The following is a 26,051-nucleotide window of genomic DNA, read 5'->3' as shown; positions in this document are numbered from 1 at the left end:
TACTTTGGTCAAATTTTAAAGATTTTTGGACCCATGCCGAGATTGAAACAATGATTGTAATTTTTCTTAATCTTTACTCAAATTATCAGAAATAATGACCCAATTTCTGTTACATCAGGTAAAATTAATATATTTCACGGTTTTATGAGTAATATTGTACAATCGAAGATGGTTTATAATCGATGCCTTCAAACATATAGAGATGTATATCATTGTCACATTGGCTGATTGAGTTGAAACTTTTTAATTAAACGAGGCGCCAAATGAGAGGACTTTCTCTAATTTTCGAATGTGAAGGAATTGAGACAATGTTTTAGGTTAACCCAACAAAGTAAAACAACAACCACCTGACCACAACAACCACATTCCCAAATATCAAAACAACAAAGCTCACCAAACAATCTTCTTGAACAAAATATTGAAAATGAAAATGATAAATACAAAACATGTTTTAATTAAAAAAAAATGCGTTAACACTGACATGACTGATGTTTTGTTAATTTTCATTATCATATTCTCATTATAATTTTGGTCATCTGGAAAATGTTGTTTGTGCTATTTTTAGACCCCTCTTTACCAATGATTTTGTCAGTTTTGCATGCACACGTATAAACATTGCGGTTTTTATCCAACGCAATCATAGGTTTGAACGTTGTTTTGAATTTATAATTGCATATGCCCGACAAGGACAGCTTCGCAATTAATATTGCAAAGCGTGGAAATATTCTCGAATTTGACCACCAAAGATTACACAACAGGTCAAGTCCATGCATTCCAATTGAAATTTGACATGTATATTATCAATTTTTACATGAAAAAACCTCGTCACCTGTCATGTTTTACATGTTGTAAACCACTATTTTTGCACCATAGGTCTTCGGTCTGCACTAGAAAAACCAAATCAAAATGTCAAAATACCTATGATACCTGTCACGTGTACTCTATTTAAAAAAGTAAATATGTCATTATGTGGCTATCGGCTGTTTTCGATAATAAACAATCCCAGTCATTCACTGGATGGATAGAGTGATGTGTAATGAGGAGACAGTCATTAAGATACCAGTATTCCTGTTATGTCACGTGGAGACATTATCTTGGTTCCAAATGTGCAATGGCTGCTTATTCATAACAAAATATAACTCTGCAACCTATTTACAAGACTACCTCTTGGTTCAAAATGTTCAATGGCTACCTTTTCATGACTAAATATAACTCTGCAACCTTTTTAGCAAAACGTCTCTTGGATCCAAATGTTCAATGGCCACCTTTTCATGACAAAATATAACTGTGCAACCTATTTAGCAAAATTAAAAACAAATCACAGAAAGCTCTCTTTCAAGACAGATTTTTATGTTTCGAGTTTAAAGAAAAATGCATACAAAACTGTTGTCTTTATCGCATATAGCAATCAACCATGCTTGCTAATTTTAGTAATAAGTTTTCGAAGTGTGCCAAACTTTTTTATAATACACGGCAGTTCATTGTTTTTCACGTTGTTTGAGTTCATTTCAAGTTAAAGCATTCAGATATTTTTTGTTACCTACGTGTACTTGTCTATTATAAGATAAATAGAAGATTAAGAAGATGTGGTATATATGCATGAGTGCCAATTAGACAACTCTCCATCCAAGTCACAATTTGTAAGTATGGCTTCAACACGGAGCATGGACTCACATCGAACAGGAAGCTATAAAGAACACCAAAATTGATAATGGAATGGGGTCAAAACATTTTGGAAAAGTCTATAACTATTAAATGTTGCACAGACAAGATTAACAGTTTTATCAGGCATGTTTAATTTTTGTCTTCATGATTAGATAATGATGTACTTGAGCTAAAGATAATCTTCTGTAATCCAGACACAGCGACCCTAATGTTCGAAGTTCAAAATTACAAAATCTCAGTGTTGCCACATTTATATCGTGTATTGTACTTGAAAGTTGGTCTTTCAACTAATGGAGCAAAACACTCCACAATTGAAGGACACGAAAGACATAAAACCAATTTATCAAAATCATCTATATTATCTATTATATTATAATAGATATTTTCAATTTTCTGTAAATATTCAAGTCTCAAATCTTCATTTTTTTGTACATTAAAATAAAAAACAATTCTCGGAAAATTAGGCTTAGTCTTGTTAAGGAGGAGGGTGTGGATGGGGATTTAATTCAGAAATAAGAATAAAAAGAATAAAGGGGGTACTCAAAATTAAGAACAACTGGAAAAATTAAAGAATTTAGTGAAAAAAATTAGGATTACAGAAAAGACCATGTCCAGAATACAGACTGGGTTATCAAGTAATTACAGAATAGGCAGTATTTTAAAAAATAAAAAATATTGAAGAAGCGTAAAAAAATTAAAAGAATACAGAATAAAGGATCCCTCCCAAATCTTCACTCTCATTCAGTGTACATGTACCTGTATACGTATATAAATACCGTAAATAGGAATTTGTCTTTTTTGATGTCGTGTTTTTTATTGTATTTGTTGCAAAATGAATTGAACGCATAAAAACGTGTTAAAACTAGTTCATAATAGATGACCCTTCAAGACGCATCACCATCCTTCTATACTAAATGTTTTCTTTATAGTTCAAAGGTCTGATCATTCGAGTAACTAATTCGATCTTCTTTCAAATTTGTCATAAGCCATTACACAAAGGTCTGTACAAAAGAAAGCTCTCCTAGTTTAACCTCCGACGTGTTTTTGCCGTGTGTTTATGATATATTTGGCCAAGAGGTTCGAATTATTAACTATCCATCAAAAAGCTTGTTTTTCACATTTTTACTCCTTAATATTTATCATATATGTGATCAGGGGCATGAATAATGTATATGAAAGAAATAGCTTTTTAACTACGCTAAAGGCACTAAAAGCCACACACTTTGTTAACATAAAACGATACATTTCATTAAGTTGGGATTGGGTTAAAAAGAATGCAAATGACATGTCTCGTACATGTATATATATACCATTACCCAATTAAAGCAAAAGGTATTTTAATTCAATAGAAGCGAAAACTCTTCAAATCAAAATGTACTTGAAGCACAGCAATATTTTAAATTTCTTAAAACAGAAGGAATAAATTTTATTTTAAAAGATTACATAAACTTTTTTAATGTATAAATACGCAGCAAATAATGTTATTTCTCTGGCCTTGTCTTATTTCAACCATTCACTGTTTAGTCAATGAGTCCTCTACGTAAAAATAATTTTATTTTTAGGTTGAGAAGCAACATAACCCCAAACACCTCTTTAACCTTTCTGTTCATTGAACAATTTTTGAAAGCCAACCTAAACCCCATCTGAAATCAAGTGTTTACTTTAGTCTTGCAAAGAAAACATTTTCCTGGCGTAGCTAGACTAAAACTCTAATATTAATTAATTTCCCCCATACAGCTCGTCTGCATTCATTCATAAAAGATTACGAAATGTAAGAATACCAACTGAGTTGAAAAACAGTACCAATTTGACCTTCAGTGGCTCCATAAACAACTCTCTCGGTGGAGGTGATATTCGCGTGCTATATTGGTAAAAAAAATACATAATAAAATCTCGACTCAGTACATACATTGGCCTTACAAACTACAAAATGTACATAAATAATTGGTTGTATCACCATTAAATCTACTGTTATACATAGAGCTTGAAGGCTCAATTCGATCCCCTTTATTTGAATCTACCATGTAATTATTTCCTAATAGGCGTGTCATTGCTTTTCAGATAAGAACACTGGAAATATTCAATTTTCGAATGTCACATCCCACGTTATTTACTTTAAGTTAAGTTTTACCACGGGAAGTCTTTAAGTAATAGAAAAAAACTGCCTGCAACAATACAGGTTCTCAGTATAGAAAGAAGGATTTAATACACTTTTTAGATCAAAGGGCGAAAGCTTAAAAAGTTGTTATTAATTCATAAAAAAAAATCCAAAGTTTGACAGTTGAGACATGACACAGCATAAAACACACGAAGTAGTTACTGAAGGTTTATTTTGGACATCATGTCATGAAATATTCAAAAATATGAAAGAACTATGGCTCTTGATTGTGAATGTTTTAATATACACACATACGTATATGACTTTTGAAGTCTGGGGTTTTCTGCATATACAAGGCAATTTAAGTATTATTTCACTTTGACAGTGTTCACGTCAACATAGAGAAAAAAACAACTAAACGGAAAGGCAGATGGCGTTTCATGCATATATACTAAAGGTACACATTGAGAGAGAAAAAAACCAAAACCAAATGTCATGTTAGTGCTATATATAGTAAGGTTAATTTCATCTCAGTGTAATCATCTACATGTTTTTTTGTATATTTATGTAACATTATGCAATAACTGCAGAATAATTGTGTGGCACTTTTAGTTGCCGTTAGCTTAGATTGGTTTCTAGGTCCAAACCTTTTCATCCCATTTTTTTTTAAAAAGTTTTGAGTGAAACTTGAAAATCAACCATCTTTAAATGTGAAATATATCTGCAGGGAATTTATGTATGTTGTTTTTGCTATATTTTTATGCTGTTTTTTTTTTGCTTGACGGACGCTGTTTTTTGCTAATTTTATGATTATTATTTTTTGCTAAATCTATGCTTGCTGTTGTGTTGTAAGTTTGGTTTCCAGATCTCATTAAGGTTTTGTGTTTGGCCGTCTGACGGTGCGGTTTTTGTGGTATTGATTGCAAACTTAACAGTTTACGCACAAGTCACATAAACACAACTGTATAAACCATAGTTAGCTTCATCTAAACTTTATATTAGAGATTTTATAAACTTTAAAATAACAATTGTAAGCTACACCTGTTGGTTTGACGGATTAAATATATTCTTTGTGTAGATTAACCTTTAATTCACCGTTCCCCTACTAAGTAATTATGTAATTAAATCCACGTTTACACCATACATCATTTCATAACTGGAGCGAATTAAATTATTTCCTTTCAATAACAAAAACCTTGTATAAATTTGCCATGCTTTCTTTCTTTATAATTTCAAGAGGAAAATTAAAATCATTTTCACACATGCGATACTGATCGAAATTCAATATTTGATAGTATCGCAACAACTGCGACAATTCGTCTCATAATAAGATTTTTCAATTGTACAATTATAAAATTACCTTATGTCAACAAGTTCACCACAGTATTTTCAACAAGTACCTTTAAAGCATCTGACTGCAGTCATAAGATATCCCTTGAAAGACGCACTTCTTTTATCATATTTATAAATTTCTATTGAATGCATATGGCGACTGCACAAATATGTTTTTTTACGGGAACAAAATAGATATAATAATGAGATTTAGATATTATCTTAACCGAATTATAAAACAAAATGTAGTTTAGGACTTCTCTGATGTTTTCTTTTACTGAATGCAAAAGTTCAAATGTTTATCTCGTAATTGTCTCCTTTTGCAATTGCACGTACATGTACTTGTTTTACTTGCACCTTCTATTTTGCAAGCTAATTGACGTTTCTCTATTGCTATTCTTTAGTACGTATGCTTACATAAGCCTTTATCTTTATGATACATATTTATTATTTAAACAAAACTACAAAATGATTTAGCATGTTGATGAATATGCCGGTCTACGTATGTGACATTTTCCTTTCAGAACATTTCTGCTTTGATCAATGCATATCTGTGTTTGGTTTTGGCTCTGTTTTGTTTCTTTTGGTTGAGTATTCTGACTAAGATTGCTAATTTTACTTTGGCATCAATGTCAATTGGTTCTCCTGTCTGTTTTATCAATCAAATGCATATATCCTTTCTGCTCTTGTTGAGATACTGAATGAAACAATATGAAAGGTCTGAATGAGGGTTACTTCATTTCTGTATTGTTAAGATTGCATACACCATATTTCTCTTTCCTTTATGTGATTTGTCGATTATTCTCTATTATTCATACAGTGAAACCTGGCTAAACCGAATCCTGCATTTATAAACAAAAAAAAAACCGTATAAACCAAACATGTTCTAAAGCACCGTCATATCAAATTGTATGCGTTTAGAACCTGATTAAACCGAATATCTGCCAAAACCGATCAAAATCTGAAGTCCCAAAGAGGTTCGGTTTAAACAGGTTTTACTGTATATTTTAGCACCCAATTATTCTGTATTTTTTGTTTTAGTTTGCCTAATTGTTGTCTATACTTTATTAATTGCCTTTTATTCTGCACGTTTTCTTTATAAATCTCTATATCTCTAAACCCCAAGTAGATCCTCTTTCGTAATCTCCGTTTGGACCTTTTGCATATGCTAATTAATAGTTTGGACCTTTTGCATATGCCAATTAATAGTTTGGACCTTTTGCATATGCCAATTAATAGTTTGGACCTTTTGCATATGCCAACTAATAGTTTCGACCTTTTGCATATGCCAATTAATAAATTTGAGCCAGTTCTTCAAAGGATGGCAAATTCATTAGAGTTGAAATAAATTGACAATGGGCACTTTTTCATTAGCAAATTCCAAACATAATTTGTCCGTTGCACATACGAACGCCCTTGAACCATTGTTACGGTCCCTGACCACAGATTGTGAATAAGTGCTGAAGTATGCCATTTCGTGCAGGTGTGCGACATTTGACAAACTACTGTCATTAGTGGTCTACTTATTACAAGTTTCACTGACCAGTCACAATAAAAGGCACGCATAATTATAATAATTCAGTCAGAAGAAATATTATCCATTTATGAAATTTTTGGCTATTTAAAATTTTCACGCTGTTGAGATAATGGATATGATATAAATTGAAAGAATATAATTGAACAGAATACTTTGCATTCTTTATTTCTATCTAAATTTACAATTTACAAAATATAACTTATTTCGTATTAAAAACAAATTTATAATAAAAAAAACATAAAAGAAGTTACCGAGAAGGAAGTTTTTTTAAAAACCCATCCTAATTCGGCTTTTATTCGAATTTCATAACTATGATAGTTTTAATACTACCTTTATGCTTGGCACGAAAACATCTGTCACAGTTTATTACTACGCTAGAAAATAGGTCACCATTCGACATTATTTCATATTATAGTCATTTACACGTCATAAAATAGTATTTAAAATTTTAAATTATAGAAATTTTATAGAAATTTTTAAATGCAAAAATTAGAACACCATGACAATCTAGAATTTTATTGTGTCATCCAAAATCTGATACAAAATCCATAATTTCTATCTACATGTATTGTGATGACTTCTAGATTGTTTGAAATGTAGCTCATAAATATGTTATTATAGTTTTAATTATGTCTTTACGTAAAAATAAACATATCTGTTTGTCGACCTCATTGGTTGAAATGAAATCATGACTGATATAAGGAAAATTAAATGAAACGAATAATAAATAGGTCAAATTAATCGACGACAACATGCACCATTGGGGGAAAAAAAGGGACGACTCCTCCTGTATGAGACAGTTTTGAGAATCGAAAGAAAGCAAAACAAATATGTAAGAATCTTTTTTTTTTTAGAAATAGCTATTTATAAGCGTTTAGCTACTACATTTACCAAGAGATAAAACACCGCCTATATTGACATACATCTCTTAAAACTGGTACGGTTACGGTTCTAAGTTTTATCCTCTTGTTGTAAGATTCTGGCGCATGACTCGAAAACAAAAGACAAAATTAAGACATCAGAACTTTGAACAAAACGAATCCAAAACCTGATTTGAGGAATAACATCATATAACTTGTATTGTTATTTTTTCTGAATAGATGTTTCTTCTTCATAAAAAGGATATTTAATAAATTAATAAAACCATTATATATCGTGAGAAAAAAATCGTTTTAACTATATTTTAGATGTATAGTATGTCTATAAGCCGTTCAAGCACTTATAATATATACATCGTACATCGAATGGTTCACACGCATTGATGAAAGATATATTTGATAAAAGTACATCTATCTTATGATCATACTCCATGCTTCATTAGCAAAACGGTTAAAGACGTGTTTGATAAGTTAAAGTGTTAAAAAGAGTTTCATTTACGACCATGCAGTGAAAAAGCTTATATATATTTCTTTTTGGTTATTCATTCTGTTTGTCTGAAAACACAAAGATACTTAGATGAAATTTGGGAATTTGGGATTATTCAAACATTTTAGTGGGTTCATAATTTCAGAATTCCATGGTCTACAATTAGGTTTTGAAAACCGAACTTAGGCATTCATTGAAAAAAACCCGAAGGAAGGAAATGGTATTGGATGTTCAGTGGCAACACTCTCTTTCTCTTCTATTAGATGCCATCTTAACATTTTAATTTTTTTTTTTAATTTTATCAAAATTGTTTAGTTATAAAATGATTTACATGTCAACCTGAGGTAGACACATGTTGTATTGTTATTTGAATTTCAAAAGAGATATATTAAGACCTCAAATTATATATATTACCTAGAAAAATATGTATTTATATAAATAAAGATTTCTTAGTAAAAATGAAGTTATCAACACGAATACACACCATGGAATCATGTCGTCATTATAGTTTGAGGCCATACAGGGAAAACGTTTTTGATAGGCATTTCTACTCTATGTAAACAGTATAGTGCAATACATCAAACTGTTAGGTCATGTGTCAGTTCTATCAGATACGCTTGGACACTCCTCGTTTGATAACTCGGTCAACTGACCTCCGGCTGTTGTTCTCGAATGTTAACGCGGTACTAAGTTATGTCAATTATGAAATTATTCTGATATTTTTCGCGGGATCATTCTTGCTTGTAAACATCATTTAGCTAAGGATTTTGAAAACCACTTGCGTATATCCTGAAATTATGTCCCTACTAGTGATTTTCAAGGCTGACAAAATACCAAGACGCTGTCACTACCGAATAGGTGAAAATCAGCACCAAAGTTGTCTATAGAATGAGCCAATATCTTTGAAAAGAAATAAGGCCAAGTCTTGCTTAACCAATAGATCCATTATTTAGCTAACAAAAGTAAAGTCATAGCCGACTAAAGAATCAGATCTTAAATAGACATGTGAACGTTTGTCTGTAACAACCGCTGCTCACTATGTACTTGTTAAAGGCACTTAAACTGTGGGGTCACAAAAGGTTCTCAACACCTAAATAAAGAAATTAGAAAAACTAATCAGGAATAACACGATGTTTTGATTTATATCAACAATATAAATCAAAACATAAAGTTATTCCTGATTAATTTTTCGAACTATTTTAATATTAAAGGCGTTAAGAACCTTTGGTGACCCCACAGTTTAAATTCTATAATAAGTAAGTAGTGAGCAGTTGTCGTTACAGACACACGTTCACCTAATCTGCCCCAGTCAATGGGATAATTTAAGGTTGTCAATCAATGGCCACAGCTACACTGTTTTGAATATGATTCTATCTGGCTTAGAAATAAGGTCAAAACTGGTTAAAGAATCAGAGCTATAAAGAAATACAGTCAAAGTCGACTACCGAATCAGAGCCAATATCTAAATAAGAAAAAAAGAGTCAAAAGCGGGTAAAGAATCAGGATCAAGATCCTGCTAAAACTCCAGTATAAGAGCTGTGAACAAGGGAGATAAAAATGTATTTCAAAATCTATTGACGTCTGTGTATTATTTGATATAGAAAGTTCACGGAAACATTACACATACGTGGAATTCAAATGTTTTAACATTACTGTAAAAGGAATTCTTTTCAACCTCAGTTTACCAGTAAACTTATATAAAAAAAACTAAATGTTAAAAATTAGATTTAACATGTAAAATAGTATGTATAATTTAGGCGTTCTTATTAGATAATTACTTTTTGTTAGATTTTCAACTGTGACACTTTGAAAATTTAGAAATGGCAAATATTTTAAATTATTACGATTTTTGTTTTTTCAAGGTCAGGTGGAATAACATTATAAGTGGGCCTAAATTGACTCTTGGTCTTTAGAAAGTAGGAGATTTCGTAATTTAATAATAACATTTTCTGGCACGTGTATGGCGTTTTAGCTATACCCATAAATTATATCTTCCAATATATGTTTGTTTTGATCTATATTCGCTAGTTAAATGGGAGGGTTTGACCGTAATTTTACCCCATATATTCTAAATAATTAGCATTTATAACATAATTACACTGGGGCATAATTTATCATCTAAAAGGACCTTGCGCGGTATGTTTTATCCTATAAATACCATGTAACTTGTCAGGATTTGTGACAATGTTCACTGCTTGACCATTTATCATCTGTTTTGAACATGTAAGAGGTGCATGTTACACACACGACAAAATGGGGCAATACATATTCTTTTGATTGGCCAAATGCATTTAGTATCCTGAATCCGGGGCGTAATACTTATTTTGCGTATAATTTCTAATTTCGCCGTAATATTGACTCTAACTATGATTGAGAATACGGATACATAACGGAAATGTGTCAAATATAAAAAGTTCATTACAATAGGAATACGAAATTGAAAAACAACCAAAGCAATCGTATTGAAATGTTTTTAATAGTAAGAATATTGAAATTCCCGTCTCCTTTATTTCTTTAAGGAAATGTTCTTCAATTTGAACAATTATTTAAAGAAACATCACCACAAATTGACCAATTACTATTATAGTGAGATTCCTCTTAAATTTCGTTTTCTTCAAATGTTTGTTGGTGTGGTTGCGTTAAGTGTTTGATTCTGTTATAAAACTAATTTTTGCTTTATCCGTATACTGCAATTGTGAGGGGGAGGACAGGGGGTACCCTTCTCCCTTCTCCCACCCCTTCTCCTTTCTCCTACCCCTCTTCTCCTTTCTCCTACCCCTCTTCTCCTTATTTTTTTTTTAATTTACCGGAAAAAGAGATATTTTATTTTTTCATATTTTATTTTTGTCTCCAACTTTTTCTCCTTTCTCCCAGCCTTCCTCTCCTTTCTCCTACCCCCTTTCTCCCCGTCTTTCTTACCCCTGTCCTCCCCCTCAATTGTGTGAGTGCTAGTAAGTAAATATTGTTTTTTTCTCTCAATGCTTTTGTTGTATACAGTTATCAGTCCGTTTTTTGTCTCGCTACGATTTAGCCTTTTTTGCCGAGACGGCGCAAAGCAACCAGCAATCAATCCGTTTTATGACCTGTTCGTAGAATGTGGCGTATGTATTACATTGTATATCTTGCGTATATAAGTCCTATCAAAACGTCTAACAATAACGGTAAAAATATAAAAAAGGCAGCAAAATTTAACAAATATGAAAAATAGATTTTACTATTATCCTATTTTAAATATTGACATTCTGACGCCATGGTGGCATGCTCAATTAAATCCTTTTGCATTACTATTGGATTGGCTTTCAAATCCCTAAATATTAATATGACTTATTTAAACTATCTCTTAAGATGAGATACCGTATATAAATGATTGGTAGTAGGGGGTCTTTTCGTTTTCCTATCTTTAAATTATATTGTTATGTAAAATCAGATATTTTAATAATGACTTAAGAATGATTTCGTTGTTCGAGTTGCTACTTGGAGGCACTCTTAAAATAACAGAAGGGTCCCACGCACTAAAGTAGAGTCAAGACGTTTTAGACATTAAATCGTTTGACATTTTAGGAGTGATTTAACCTTAGAAAACTACCATCTAGAATTTAACATTTGCGACATTTTGAATTCCACCTCTTTAAATTTTACGGGCATATTATAACCTTTCAATTTAACAAAATAAAAATAGAAAGACATAAATCCTTTCGTCGGACACAAATGTTTTCGAAGGGGGTTTTATCATGGAGATGCATGCATTTTGACAGCACCTCTAGAGAAAAATGAAGAAATAATCTTATGATCCTATATTAAAGTGATTTGACGAAGGATAAATGTGATAAATATATTTATAACACGTACATTCCATTATTAGCTTCACAACAAGGGCATTGGGGATACATTTTAATACAGATAGTATATCCTTGTAACTTAATTCACCTTTGTCTTCAAACCGATTATGATTAATTCAAAAATTTATAAGTGGCTTATTGAAGCACGATTACAAATCTCTATATTATTCCTTTTGCAGCTGTCTCGTTTTCGACTATGAGTAATTCAAAAATAGAAGAACCCAATTAAAGCACGATCAAAACTGTATTTATTAATCCGTTTGCAACTTTCCATTTTTGGAACAGAAATGTTTCATAAAGCTTAAAATAAATTGATATCAACTGAATTCGATATTTGAGTCTCCATTAAAAAGGGAGGGTCGGGTTAACGATGCTAATTTGCCAAAGAAAATTTTAAATCAAGGACTTGAAGACTACCCGGAAAATACTCTGATATAACTATGTTGATTTATCAAGTTATCATTAGTCGGAAAATATAAAACAAATCAGGCCATTGACATATGTATAACCTTTCTGAGGATATACTGGGTACATTTTATGACATCTATTTTTCGAAGATGTCTAACGTTAGACATTTGTATGGTCTATATTGAACTGTTGTACTGTTGTACTGCCCAATAGTTTCTGGTGAACCCTACTTCCGTTTTGTGTATCATTCTGGAACCAGAAAATCGATGATGACAGAAATCCATCTTAAAGGCCAAATGCTACTATTTCAAAGTTAATAACTAAACGGAACGACTTTTTAATTAACAATATATGTGCCGCGAATGGTTAAAAGCTACATATAATATAGGAACGAGGGTGGTTCATAAACCATGTATTAAATACGTTTCATGGGAGGGGGCGGTTATAGTGTGCTGATGGTCGAACCGTCTATATATGAATTTCCTTACTAACAAGAACGAGGGTGGATCATAAACCATGCATTAAGTGTCTTTCCTCGGAGGGCGGTTTTTGAGGTCTACATGTATACTGTACGTACGGCTGTCATCGACAATCTTTCTATAACGCAATTAGTAATTAACAAAACATAAACAAGGAACAACAACGATTCTAAAAACAAAAAAAACATACAACAGTAAATAACGGTTTTTACCGCCATGTTTACGATCATACACCATTTTTTATTACACACAGATCGTCATTTCTTCGAAATAGGTTATAGAATATGTAATGATTTACATAGAACTTGTTATCAATAACAAATTTGTTGACAGTTTTGTCCCTTTCTATATATATGTAAAAAAAATCTTATATTTTATGTTTTACTAGTGTTTCTAGTGAAAGAAACAGTTGTAACGCGACAATGAAAATATTTGAGGTAAACTAGAAAAAAAAACATTGTAAATTCAGCGTTATTCAAAAAACAAATGTTCATCATGTGCGTTATTTACTGTGTTATTTATATTCATACTCTATCTTTGCAGGGTAACTGCTGCTGGTGCAATGTCAGTGGAAGAAAAGTAGTTCTCAAACCATCCAGTTTACTTCAGTTAACTAATGCCGAGAGACTTGCCTTACAGAAAATAGTGCTATCAAAACTTCAGGCGTTGGACCTAGGGTGTTCGATTACAATTCCAAAAGGTAAACAAACAATGCTAGTATTTAATTATGTTTTTTCGTTCTTGATGGGTACCACATGAATTTGCTTATGACGTATTCAAAATTTAAATTAATTCCACCACACTCATAAATAATATGAAACCACAAATATCAGGAAATACAAAACGTACTAATTTATTCTTTGTTGTTAGTTCAAATTTATTCTCTTTCGTAATCGATCTAATTGATCTACGACCTCCATATAAGTAATTTCAATTAGCCAAAAAATACGAAATTTCCAGCTGAACTTTTTTTTATAAACATATCCAGAAGGGAAAAATAAATTGAAGAAAATAGAAACATAAAAGTTTTGTCACGATAAACCTTTTTTTTTAGTGTATACTCGAAGCATTTATGACACTTCAAATAAATGTTATCGTCATCATAAAAAAGTTGAAAATATATAAAATGTACTAAGGAGAGGTCCAAAAAAGGGTTCATGTTTCACCTTTTATTTGTTTTTAATCGAGCGTCACTGATGAGATTTTTTTGTGAAGACGAAACGTACTTTTGACGTTCAAATTTTTAATCCTGTTAAGTTTGATATTGTGTAAATGAAATATTTTGTTTTGTATATAAAAAAAACCCAAAAAAAAACGAAACGACAAACGTGCATTAATTAATTTCTTAAAACTTGACTAGACACTAGTCATTTTTCGTCAGACTTCGAGACTAAATACGAATATGAGTCATATTGTCGTAGATCATTTAAACGGCTTCATTAATTTAAATATTAATAGACTTAAATTAACATGATATCATATTTTTAGACTTTTCCAACCACAGGTTTTTTTTCCAAAAATGTGTCTTATAGCTTGATACATATTTCGTATAAAATAAACAATATAAAAAAGAAGATGTGGTATGATTGCCAATGAGACAACTATCCACAAAAGACCAAAATGACACAGACATTAACAACTATTGGTCAACGTACGGCCTTCAACAATGAGCAAAGACAAATCTATTGTTGAAACGCAAAACAAGAACGATATTATATATGCATGTAGTATTTATATGTTTCTAGACGCCAATAACTAGACTAGCTTCCCTTGGGACCGTGGACACCTTTAAACATGAAGGAAAAGACATTTATGTAGACATAATTGTGACATTTGTTTGAAAAATACTACTTTTTATATTTTATGTTTATATATCAAAAGTTTGTTCCTAACATTTTCTACGTATTGGTGATATGCAGTCTATATTAATAGAGCATACAAATGTACAAATCAATATCAATAATGTAGAAAGGATTAAGGTCAATTTTCCCCTGAGTTTGTGTTTTTCATGTGGTCAATATCCGATGGTTATTAAAACCAAGTGAAGTTCGAAAATTAAGAGTCTGATCCCCAATTTACTTTAACGATTTTACTAAAAATTCTCATTAATATCAATCGAAATGATTTCTGGTGCTATGCATACAGTATCGATTAAACGTCAAATTTTGTAAAATATTGCAAATTTTACATGTTTTTGTAAATTTTAGCTTCGAAGGAGCTTCTTTTACCAAAGTGAATTATTAAGTAAATTTTAAACAATACAAAGCATGACCTCCGTTTGAGTTGTGATTTTGTTTTAGAATTTCACACTCGTTCAACTTGAGGATTAGTACTCGAAATTTGCAGAAATTTGTCAAAACTGCAGTTTTGAGGCATTTGTAGACCTGTATAATTGTTTAATTAGTTTAGAAATTCTTCATGATGTAATATTGTTTGTTTTAACCGAAAAGAGTACATAATATGAAGTGATATACTATAATTCGTAGTGAAGATAGAGGAACATAGTGTGAAAAAAGGAGGGAGTACTGGCCTTTCCTCTTTAATCCTAAACGAACTTTTGAGAAATGTTTTTGTCGAATACTTTAACCAACAAACATATGTATCATCAAGCACTAAATGTGTCAGTATCTATTAATTCATAAGCCGATGACTGATGTTGTTCAATGTTTGCATACTTTAAGCTAAACAAACACCAGGATAAGCATACCTATCATTTAAGACCAAGTTTCTAACAGCGTCTGCACGGAGACCACTTGCGGTAATTGAGTGCTTACGGTAAATCAGTGCAAACAGAAGCTCAATCTTTTGAAAAACAATAGCTCTCTGTCATGAATAAACTATAGGAACTCATCGCAGTTCTGTAATAAGAAATATAATTTAATTTGAGTTTAAAGAAAAACTACGAAAACACATTTTATTCCAATTTTTGACGTTTTTACCTACTATGCCTCTTTGCTTTCCTCACACATTTTTGAAAAATATTATGGAATTTAATGCAACTGTCATACAAGTGCGAGGTTTAGCTAGCTATAAAACTAGGATTACTCCACCATTTTATACATAAGGAAATGCCTGCACTATATATATATAAGTCAGGAATATGACAGTTGTTTTCCATTCGTTAGATGTTTTTGAGCCTTTGATTTTGCCTTTTTATAAAGGACTTTCCGTTTTGACCTTCTCTTGCAGAGATCGATATTTTTGTTTATGTTCCTCCGTTTTATATCAAAACCTCAAAATATTAAAGTTATTTTAAAAAAAAATATAAACTTGGGAACGTGATGGATATTGTTTAAAATACAGATGTATAGATGTTTTCGCGACAATTATTAAAAAAAAATAGGAAGAGGATATCACGCATTCTTTAACAAATTGACCTGTTTGTATTCTATTCAAATGGTTATATAAATCGGACATTAAACCTTGTTGATCTGGATTATCGGGTGTTTGTGTTACCTATTTAGTCGTCTCGGTATTGTCAGCACACAGAGGGGTACCAGTTACAAGCAGTAGGTTACATAAAATTGAAACATAAGTGTTTCGGCGTTATACAAAACAAACATTGTGACAAAAAACTTGATTTGAATGTTTGGGTTTATATCCCCACCTGACACTTTACGGATCGATAGAAAAAACGAATAACAAAAAATGTCACGCCAATTCTAAATGTCAGAAATACCTATTGTTAAAAATCGTATATCAGCTTGAAAGTTATAGGGAAAATGAAAAACAATTATATGTTTAAAGTTTAACTTAAATAATTTATTTGGAAATTAGTAGGAAAAACTTTGTCGGTTTGAAACTTTAGAACTTATAATTAAAGTAAATAAAAGAAATAAATAATACGCTTTGAGCAATTTTTTTTCCATGGCATCTTTGTGATTTAGATTTTAGACACTTATTGGCTTGATCAAATTTCGCATTAAGTTGGTACTGAAAAGTATTTGGATACGAAATTTATATGAGATGAAATTTGTTCTATGTTAGGTCTTCTAAAGAGATTAAATATCAAATGATTTTGAAAATTTAACCAAGAAAATGTTCGGTGTATCAAATATGCACTGCACTTGGGCAAGCATTTATAAATTAATTTATTGGTAATTTGAAAAATAAAAATCATAATTATTCAGTTTATAAACAAAAAAAAAAAACAAAAAAATAATATTAAAATAAAAATTATCTTATAATTGAAGATTCAATATATATAGTAATTAAACTTCTTGAATATTGTTTCTTGTGTCTGCAAGTATTTGGTTAAGTCACACCATGTTGAAATATAGATCTGTTGTTTTAAGTTTTCAGGTATATTCATACATGCATCATTCATGCTCAAATGTTTTATTTCAAATTTGATACTCTCTTTTTTTTTTTATAGTATTCATTAATCGGCAATATTACCTATAACCTATAACGTCATTTTTTTTTTAATTTAAAATTTTAAAGCTACAAAAAATCTTTTCATTTGCGACTGGACAATCAATTTCTCATTCAAATATGCAAACTTGTATCCGTCGCAATTGAAATTTTGAATGTCGATCTTTTGTTTTAAAGATTTAAAAAGTATACTTCAACATGCCTTTCATGGGATGCCAATTGTAGACCACACAATGTTAAGAATGTCAATTATCCATGTAAGAAGTCGGATTAAGACCGAAAGTCACAAATGACCACTACGTACTTAAAATGCTTTAAGGTGAAAATTCCATTGATAGTCGATTATGTTATGTTTATATTATTTATGAACCTATATACAACCACAAAAATGTTCTTATGAATGAAATCAATAAATTGTTTTTAGGAAATATTAACACGTTAGTTGTTTTACAGTTGTTTTTGTCTTGTACGAACAAACCCTCTGTTTTATTTTGTCACCTATCCAAAAAAACATATATCTAATTGTACAATTACGTGGGTTAAAATGTGTAAAAATAATAGACCTCAAGGTCTTCGAAAAGCAATCAATTTTTATTGTATATTAGTAATTTACCAATGAGCCGTGACCTACATCGATCAAATCGAGCATACATGTACCAGATATTTTAGATATTTGTGGTAATACTTTGTCTGTGAAAAACATTTTTGAAAGGCTGGCGTTTTATGACTGAGGATCGAAGTCCAGTTGCCTGGTTCATGTTTATACTTATTGGTCTGATATTAGAAATGATATCTACTAAAAAGTTTATTTTCCATTGTTTATTTTCCATTCGTTTTGGTATTTAAAATTAAATCAAATGGCGGAACTATCAAAAAGTTTCATACATTATACAATAAAAAGTAAAAGTCGTCTGGCGTTGATTCTTGCATCGAAGTCCAGTTTTCTTGTTCATGTGAACATTTATTGGTCTGAAAAGGCTGGCTCAGTTTTTCAATTTTTGTATTAGGAATTAAATAAATGTCGGACCAATTTTTAAGTTACATATATTCCACAATAAAAGGTAAAGGTCGTCTGACATTTATTCTTGCATCGAAGTCTAGTTTCCTTGTTCCTGTGAACATTTATTGATCTGAAAAGCCTGCCCGGTTTTTCATTTTTTGTATTAATGTCAGACCTATTTTCTAGTTACATATATTCCACAATAAAAAGTAGAGGTCGTCTGGCGTTGATTCTAGTACGTTGTCTCCTATTTGACCGTATTTGTCAAATGTATAACTTGTGATGGCTTTTGACTGTAATTCATGAGTTGTGGTCCTTACCATTCATACGAACCGACGAGCTTCTGTTAGTTTATATACAAAGTCATGTTAAAGAAAAAGTAAAACACATATTATCATTACTTAAAGAGGGACGAAAGATAAGAGAAGACTAAGTTGCAACCGACAGTCGAATTTGACCTGATATACTTTAAGATTTGGACATTTTGAACTCTATGACACTTTTCTAGTTTTATACACCCCATGGCTACTATTATAGTTTACATGCTCAAAAACATTTTGAGTTTTAAACTTTCTAAACAGTTTTAGTCTCATGAAAGTTGTTCAAAGTACACGCTTCTACATTCAAGATATATGTGTATGTTTATTGATAGGGTTAAAAAAGAAACTGTCTTATAATTGGAGTTATCGATCATAATTGACTGACATATATACTTGTAAGCATGTTATTTTTTTTATCACGCGGTAGGTAAATAAATGAATTTTGTATAGTGTAACTATAGACACATAAATATTAAAAATGTACAACGTCCAGAGGCCTATTTGATAGCTGTAGAATATAACGCTGTTTGTCTTTGCGTTTTATTGAAAGTTTCACTTTTATTATGTTTGAGCTTGATGAAGGAGTCATTAACCCTGGTTTACAGATGCATCAAATAAACCACAAACCCTAATAAATAACTAGGAATGATACAGAAAAAAATATATCGGTAGATCAGAGGTGTCGTCACTACATATGTGGACTGGCTTAAAGACATCAGTATTGACTACTGAAAAAACACGTTTGATTGACAAGTACGAAATCTTCGACGTGAACAAATAACGCACAAACACTTAAGTTCAATGAACAGTGATATATATATAAATCTTACCTATACGGAAACAAGTTGTCATAATTACATACACTTGTCATCTTGTTACGTCATAAAAATTGAATTAACTTGTTTCTTATTTAAAACGAAATTTATGATCCTCCTGTTACTAATTAAAGTAATGACTAATTAATTAAACGAGAAAAACTTAATTAGTAATCAGGAACAACAAAGATTGTCTGTTAACACTACTTGTTTTTATGGGGTAGTGCGTAATATTAGGTGCTATTTCACGTTTTTTATAGGGATGTTTTGGAATATGACAGAATGCCTATTAAATGTCATTGTTTAACAAAATTGTCCGAAAGCCAGTCTAACGTTTGAATTGTTTATCTGCTTTATCAGTATATAGATGATTGAATTGTTTCCAATAATATGAATTTTGAATTTCAATAAAATGTCTTAAAGCAAAATAAACTGTTTTCTTCCTTGTTATCTTTTCACTCTTTATAAGTATTTATGATATTGTGTCTATCAATCAGTTACAATTTAGTTTAAAGAAATGCTAATATATTTCATTGTTAGACCACACATGTAATTGACCACGCCACAATACTAAAACCACAATGAACATTACAATATAATCTGTCCAGAATTAACCCTTAAGTCATTCGTTTGAATTTAATATTTTGTTAAGATTTAAATAGCACCAACATGCATGACAAATTAATTCACTACTTTCTGTTTTAATTGAATTATATGCTTCTGCAATGAATACACATGCACACAATATCGCTTTGTTTATACTTGAGTTTTTTCTAATGGATAATTTTATTTTTTCCAGAGTCACCTGATACGAAGCGAAAACGAAAAGTTTTAGCGTTTAAGAAATCCCATTCAGCAAACCTTGGTGCCTTAATAGATAAAATCCATGATACTAAAGATAAAGAAAATAAAGGTAAGAATAGTTGAAGCCAAACACAACAGACATGTTAGTTAATAACTAACACGCATGATCTTCAATCCTACAATATATACCATTTTATAACTTGCTTTTCAGTGTGAGCTAGGTTTTTGAAATCGTACTTCGACCTGTAATTTTTTTTTTTATAAATGACGACTTCAATGGAGACTTGTCTCATTGACCCTTATAACACATCTTATTGTTAATATTAATTGTTCTTTGGTTCTTAGCTAATTATTTCACCTTTTGTCAAACACAGCGCTTTCATGCTTTACAATTGGGTATGGGCTTTGCTCAATGTATATACTCTCACGATGAAATTGAAGTCTTCATATCGTTGACCTTTGATGTCTCTTTGACAATTATACCACATCTCCTTATTTTCATATCACATAAAATGTGATGATTTTAATAAATCATTATCAATCACAAACATTGAAATATTTTTAAATAAGTTTTATAGTAAATTTTTGCATTACAGATTCCCAGCCTGTTGGCCTTGTGTTCGGAATACCTCTCGCAAAGTGCATCGCTAATGACAATGAACTTCGAAAACGGCGAGCGGCAACGAAAGAAAAAGCAAATGATGGGGACATTGTGATAACTAGAAGAGATCAAAGGTATGATAACGTAATGATGGGTTTTTATTTAAAGATATTAAGATTGAAGATCTTTCAGTGTTAAATGTAATAGAAGCATTTTATTGTTGCTTTTTTCTTTGAAGATTGTAATAACAATACATCCTAACTTATAACTATAAATTTTGACCAATTTGATCTATTAATTACTATAAACGGTTACATCCATGTAGAAAAATAATTGAAAAGTCCGAAACCCGAATCAGATACATACTTTTAGTATTTGAATATGTAGCCAGTAATAATTTAGTATGACAGTTGTTATCCATTCGTTTGATGTGTTTGAGCTTTTGAATTTGCCATTTGATTAGGTGATGAGTCTGGCGTACTAGATTATAATCCTGGTACTTTTGATAACTATTAGGTACTTTTCGTTTTAATTTTTCCTCAGAGTTCAGTATTTTTGTATTTTTTTACGTTTTACCAGTGGAAAAATTGATTGAGCATACTAAAGTTTTTTGTTGTATCTTTTTTATAGGAAATCCAGTAGTTCATCCCACGGTTCCCTTGACAACTACACGCAAAATGGTGGTTCAACATTGTCACCTGATAAACTCACCCGGGTAAGTAAAAAAGGATTATGGGATTGATAAAACACATGTTTTTTGCCAAATAAAATAGTATGTGTGGTTCCAGTTACATAAATAAAAGTAGTGTTAGTAAGTAGGATTTTATTTATTTTTTAATTTTTTTACATTGAGTCTATGTGAATAATATTCTGACTTAAGCAGTGCTTAATGAAAATGACTGAAAAATATCTTAAGTGTAGGCTATTATTGGGACTACAAAATAGGGTAGGTAAGATAACTGGAACCTCAAATTATTTTTCTATCTGGCTACAGAGATCTTTGTGATCCACACGTAGCTTTGCAATGTCAGATAAACGTGTAAATGAAGTCAGAAATCCTTTTAGATATTTAAGAAATATGAACAGAATACGCGCAAAAATCATTAGTTGTTATTAGCTCTTTCAGCATGGCTGAGAAATGTGTATTTTGGCATACACTAAGTGCATTATCATCTGTATATCTGTCTGAAGGTGATCAATGTATAGAAGATGATTCAGCTTCTATTTTAATCTCTACATTTCTATATAGAAATCACTAGTCTTTTAATTTCCCGAAAGCAGTAAATCTTGTATAATTTTACAGAGTCATCAGAAAGCAGACACATACTGTAAACAAGTCGATATAAAATAATTACATTACTTGTAGTTAACGTAGTTTAATAAATCCAGATTATCCGGTTGCATAGTTATGTCATAATATGTATGTTAGTTTTATACCAGTTTGATATAAATGAATTATATCGTATTTTGGAGAGGCATTCCGAACGGCTGTTTACATTTTACTTTGACATTCTTGAACAAATGTTTTGTGATAACGATGGTTAAATTTTTACACAATGAAATACTTTAAAAAAATTATCTTATACACTAGTTAACAAATTTTGTTCCAAAACATTCCATTCGATCTAAACAGCTCTTAAAATAGACTCAGCAATATTTTATAAAGTCATTCACAGACTTTCATGCAATTTTTAAACTGATCCACAAGTTGGTACTGTTCCGACAATTGGCTTGGAGTGAATTCAGATCTGTTCAGTCTATGTTCAGACTGTTCGATATATATAAACTAGACATGCTGTATACTCTATGTTTACAATTATTGAAAAGCATTTCATTTGATGCATATATAATTCCCTGTAGTAGATAGATCAACATGATATTACTCATCAACAGCATACTGAATTGTCACAAAAGCTACATGACAGTTCTGAATTGACTTCAAGCGATTTGCCTGGCCAGTATTTAATAAAACTGTCAAGAATGAAAATTGACAGCAAGACTAAACCTGACTTAAATAATATTGTTGATAGGTTCCATACCACGTTTAGATCAACATGACCGTTTAAGACTTAAGTTCATTTGCTAGTGATGTATTCTTTACATATTGTTTTCATGTTTTCAGTGTGCTGCAAGCTCAGATTCGCTGTCAGAATCGGATTGCAGCCGACATACAACTAATTCAAGTCTAGTAGATGCCTTGTCATTGTCTACGTCATCACGACAGGGGAGTTTACTCACAGATACCTTGCCAAATGTGTCTTCAGATAGTCCACAAGTGCCACATATAGTCAATTGTTGTTTTAAACATATAGAAACTTATGGTAAGTTTGTAAAGAAATATATGCTCACATGAAAGTCAATACATTTTATTATCTGGTAATGATATTGAAAAAAAAATCAAAACTTTAGCTGAAACTAACACCAATTTCCCAAATATTGATTCCATGTAAACCTATAACGAGATAAGATAAATAAATTTATAAAAAAATGTGTACATAGAAATCTAACCAACTATAAGTATTATCAGAGGTGATGATATTGCAAAAAATATCAAACAAACACCGTTTTCTCCAACATTGATATCATGTAAACAGATTACGAAATATAAAAATTCAACGTAAATATTAATACAATATTTAGAAGATCGTTACAGACAATATAATTAACAAACTGGTGTGATATAACACCCATATTTGTTTTTCAAAATATGACCAAACAATCTATGGGAGTAGAATAGCCTTATGCAGTTATAGAGTTTAGGATAATTAAACAATTTATGAACAGTCAATAACTGTTTTGGTGATTTCGCGGTTCTGTTAAGGCCCTTTCTTTTGTTTTGATGCTGAAAAATGTTATTCAAACGTAAAAGCAATTTTTGACGAACCTGAGGTTGATTTTAAAATTACACATCTTGGACACTGATATCGCTGTACACTCTATGTTAACAAGTATTGGAAAGGATTTCAGTTGATGCATATCTAACTACCCTGTAAAAGATCGGTCAGCTTTATTATTATGATGATCTAAGTGTACTGCTTTGCGGTCCCAACATCACTAACGTTCATAGGTACTTACGAAATATTGTCTTATGACAAGACTTACGGATCAATAAATTCCATTCTTTTTTGTTGATTCATACTTCAACAGATTAGGGATATATAATGTTCAACAGCTTTCAGATCATGACATATAAATGACCAATTTTATGAATGAGTTATTTTTATGGCCCTTATGGCACAAGATAAATACTGAAAATAAAAAGCAAAGGAATCTCGATGACTTTTGAATTACATGAATTTATTTTACATTTTGTTTGATAAGAAATGTGAAAATATTGTAAATATGGATGACCGATATATTGGTTGGGTACTGACCTTGTGACCTTCCAAGTGAACTATGAAGGCTATTCTGTTTTACTCAGTCCCAGAATACTCAGAATCCAGCAAATTTTGTAGTGTTCTTTGGTACTTTTAATTGCAAGACAAGATTACTTTTTAAACAAATATTTTTCAATTATTTATATAAAAAATTTCCTCAGAGTTGGTATGTTTGTTATTTGAATTTTTTTCCGATTTGTGTGTTTTCCATTTTTAATTGAAGAGGAATTGTTGTAGTTATTTTAACTGATTTTGTCAATCTTTAAGGAATTCGTCGTTTTGAATTTTGAATTTGAGTTCGGTAGTTTTGTTATGCTTTTTATAGACATTTGGTTCAGGAATAGGTTTAAAAAATGAACCACACATTTATACACAAAGTCTCATTATTGTAACCTACTTTAATTAATGACCATGTTTATTTTTCAGGATTACGGGTATTGGGAATTTTTAGAGTTGGTGCTTCTAAAAAACGTGTGAAACAGGTAAATAGAAGAAAACTATGTCATAAGATGTTTTAATGCTCGAATATGTATACAATATTAGGTCAATATCAGAAAAATATCAACTTTTTTGTATGAGTCTGAGAAACTGGGGAAGGGCGAGGTTCTACCGAGCCCTTTTCCTGTTTTGCGCCGAGTACAATCAAGTTGATATTTTTCTGACATTGACCTAATATTGTTTTTATACTGCAACCTTAATGAATAAATTGATAGTTATTTAAATTGTTACACAAATTTCAAACTTATTTTCATCCCTCAATGAACCCCTAACTGTGAAAAAGTGTTCCATGATGAAATTGACATTGCACAAAATAAAGCTGTGTTACTAAATGTAGGATATAAACACAACTAGTTGCAGTATAAAACATTTTATCAAAGAAAACATGAGATTATTACATAACACTTGCATCACCGTTCTGTAGGAGTGTTGAGTGTATATACTATATGTTGTAGATTGTATTAATTAAGTCTTTTTGGAAAAAATTGCAAAGTGATAACCGATATACACTATATATATATATAACAAAGTTTTGCATGCAAAAAAAGGACAGGGTAAATAGTTATCAAAGATACCAGGATTCTAATTTAGTACGCCAGACTCGCGTTTCGTCTACACAAGACTCATCAGTGACACTCATATCCAAATATTTATAAATCCAAACAAGTACAAAGTTGAAGAGCATTGATGATCCAAAATTCCAAAAAGTTGTGTCAAATACGGCTTAGGTAATCTATACCTGGGATAAGAAAATCCTTAGTTTTTCAAAAAAATCAAAGTTTTGTAAAGAGGAAATTTATTGCGATAACATGAAAGGATGAAACACTCAAACAATAAAAGCTAAAGAAAGAAAAAAACATGTTGCCCTTATGTTTCTACCCAGATATCATTATCAATGGTTATTCAAGAATAATGGGTGATTGCATATCACATAATTTAGACAACATTTCATCTGTTAGAGAACTTACAACATTATCTTATTATTTCAATGAAATAAAGTATTTCTAATGGTCACTGAAATTCGAACTCTTCCTTTATGACTTTGAATACTTGGAAAAATGAAAATAATTACAGTAATATTCGGACGGTTGAACGAAAGGTATTCATTGTTAGTTTCATACATAAATTCTAGTGTTTTAAATTTCTTTAGATTCGAGATGAATTTGACAGTGGAAAGGATGTACATTTGGACGATTCTCACAGTCCACATGATGTTGGGGCTTTACTCAAAGTGTATTTCCGGGATTTACCAGACCCATTACTCACGAGAGATTTATATACCCCATTTGTTGCAACGAGAAGTAAGTATATCTTATACTTTACATTTTCAATCTGTTGTTGTGTCTTGTGTACTTTTATTTGTCTGATTATTTTAGCTATGGCGTTGTTAGTTTATTTTTGATCTATGAGTTGACTGCCCCTCTGGTATTTTTCGCCCCTCTTTAGTCAAATGAGCAAATTTTAAGAATAACAAATCAAGTCTTTAAAAAGCTTACTTAAACATCAAACTGCTATATAGTAAACGGAGATACTATTTTT

At 31.0% G+C, this 26,051-nt stretch overlaps 1 protein-coding gene across 1 annotated transcript in view; it reads left to right on the top strand.

The window, feature by feature from the left end:
* Positions 1 to 26,051, top strand: part of LOC139486396 (rho GTPase-activating protein 6-like) — a 39,571-nt gene that overhangs the window by 5,700 nt on the left and 7,820 nt on the right. The window contains exons 2-8 of the mRNA XM_071271271.1: positions 13,267 to 13,423; positions 20,032 to 20,145; positions 20,633 to 20,771; positions 21,268 to 21,352; positions 22,760 to 22,958; positions 24,441 to 24,496; positions 25,663 to 25,813. Coding sequence (XP_071127372.1) covers positions 13,267 to 13,423; positions 20,032 to 20,145; positions 20,633 to 20,771; positions 21,268 to 21,352; positions 22,760 to 22,958; positions 24,441 to 24,496; positions 25,663 to 25,813 — 901 coding nt within the window. The remainder of the gene's footprint in view (positions 1 to 13,266; positions 13,424 to 20,031; positions 20,146 to 20,632; positions 20,772 to 21,267; positions 21,353 to 22,759; positions 22,959 to 24,440; positions 24,497 to 25,662; positions 25,814 to 26,051) is intronic.

This window comes from Mytilus edulis, chromosome 8 (genome assembly GCF_963676685.1).
Source record: "Mytilus edulis chromosome 8, xbMytEdul2.2, whole genome shotgun sequence".
Taxonomy (NCBI): domain Eukaryota; kingdom Metazoa; phylum Mollusca; class Bivalvia; order Mytilida; family Mytilidae; genus Mytilus; species Mytilus edulis.
The sequence above is the reverse complement of the archived record's forward strand: the minus strand, read 5'-3'. Positions and strand labels throughout refer to the sequence as shown.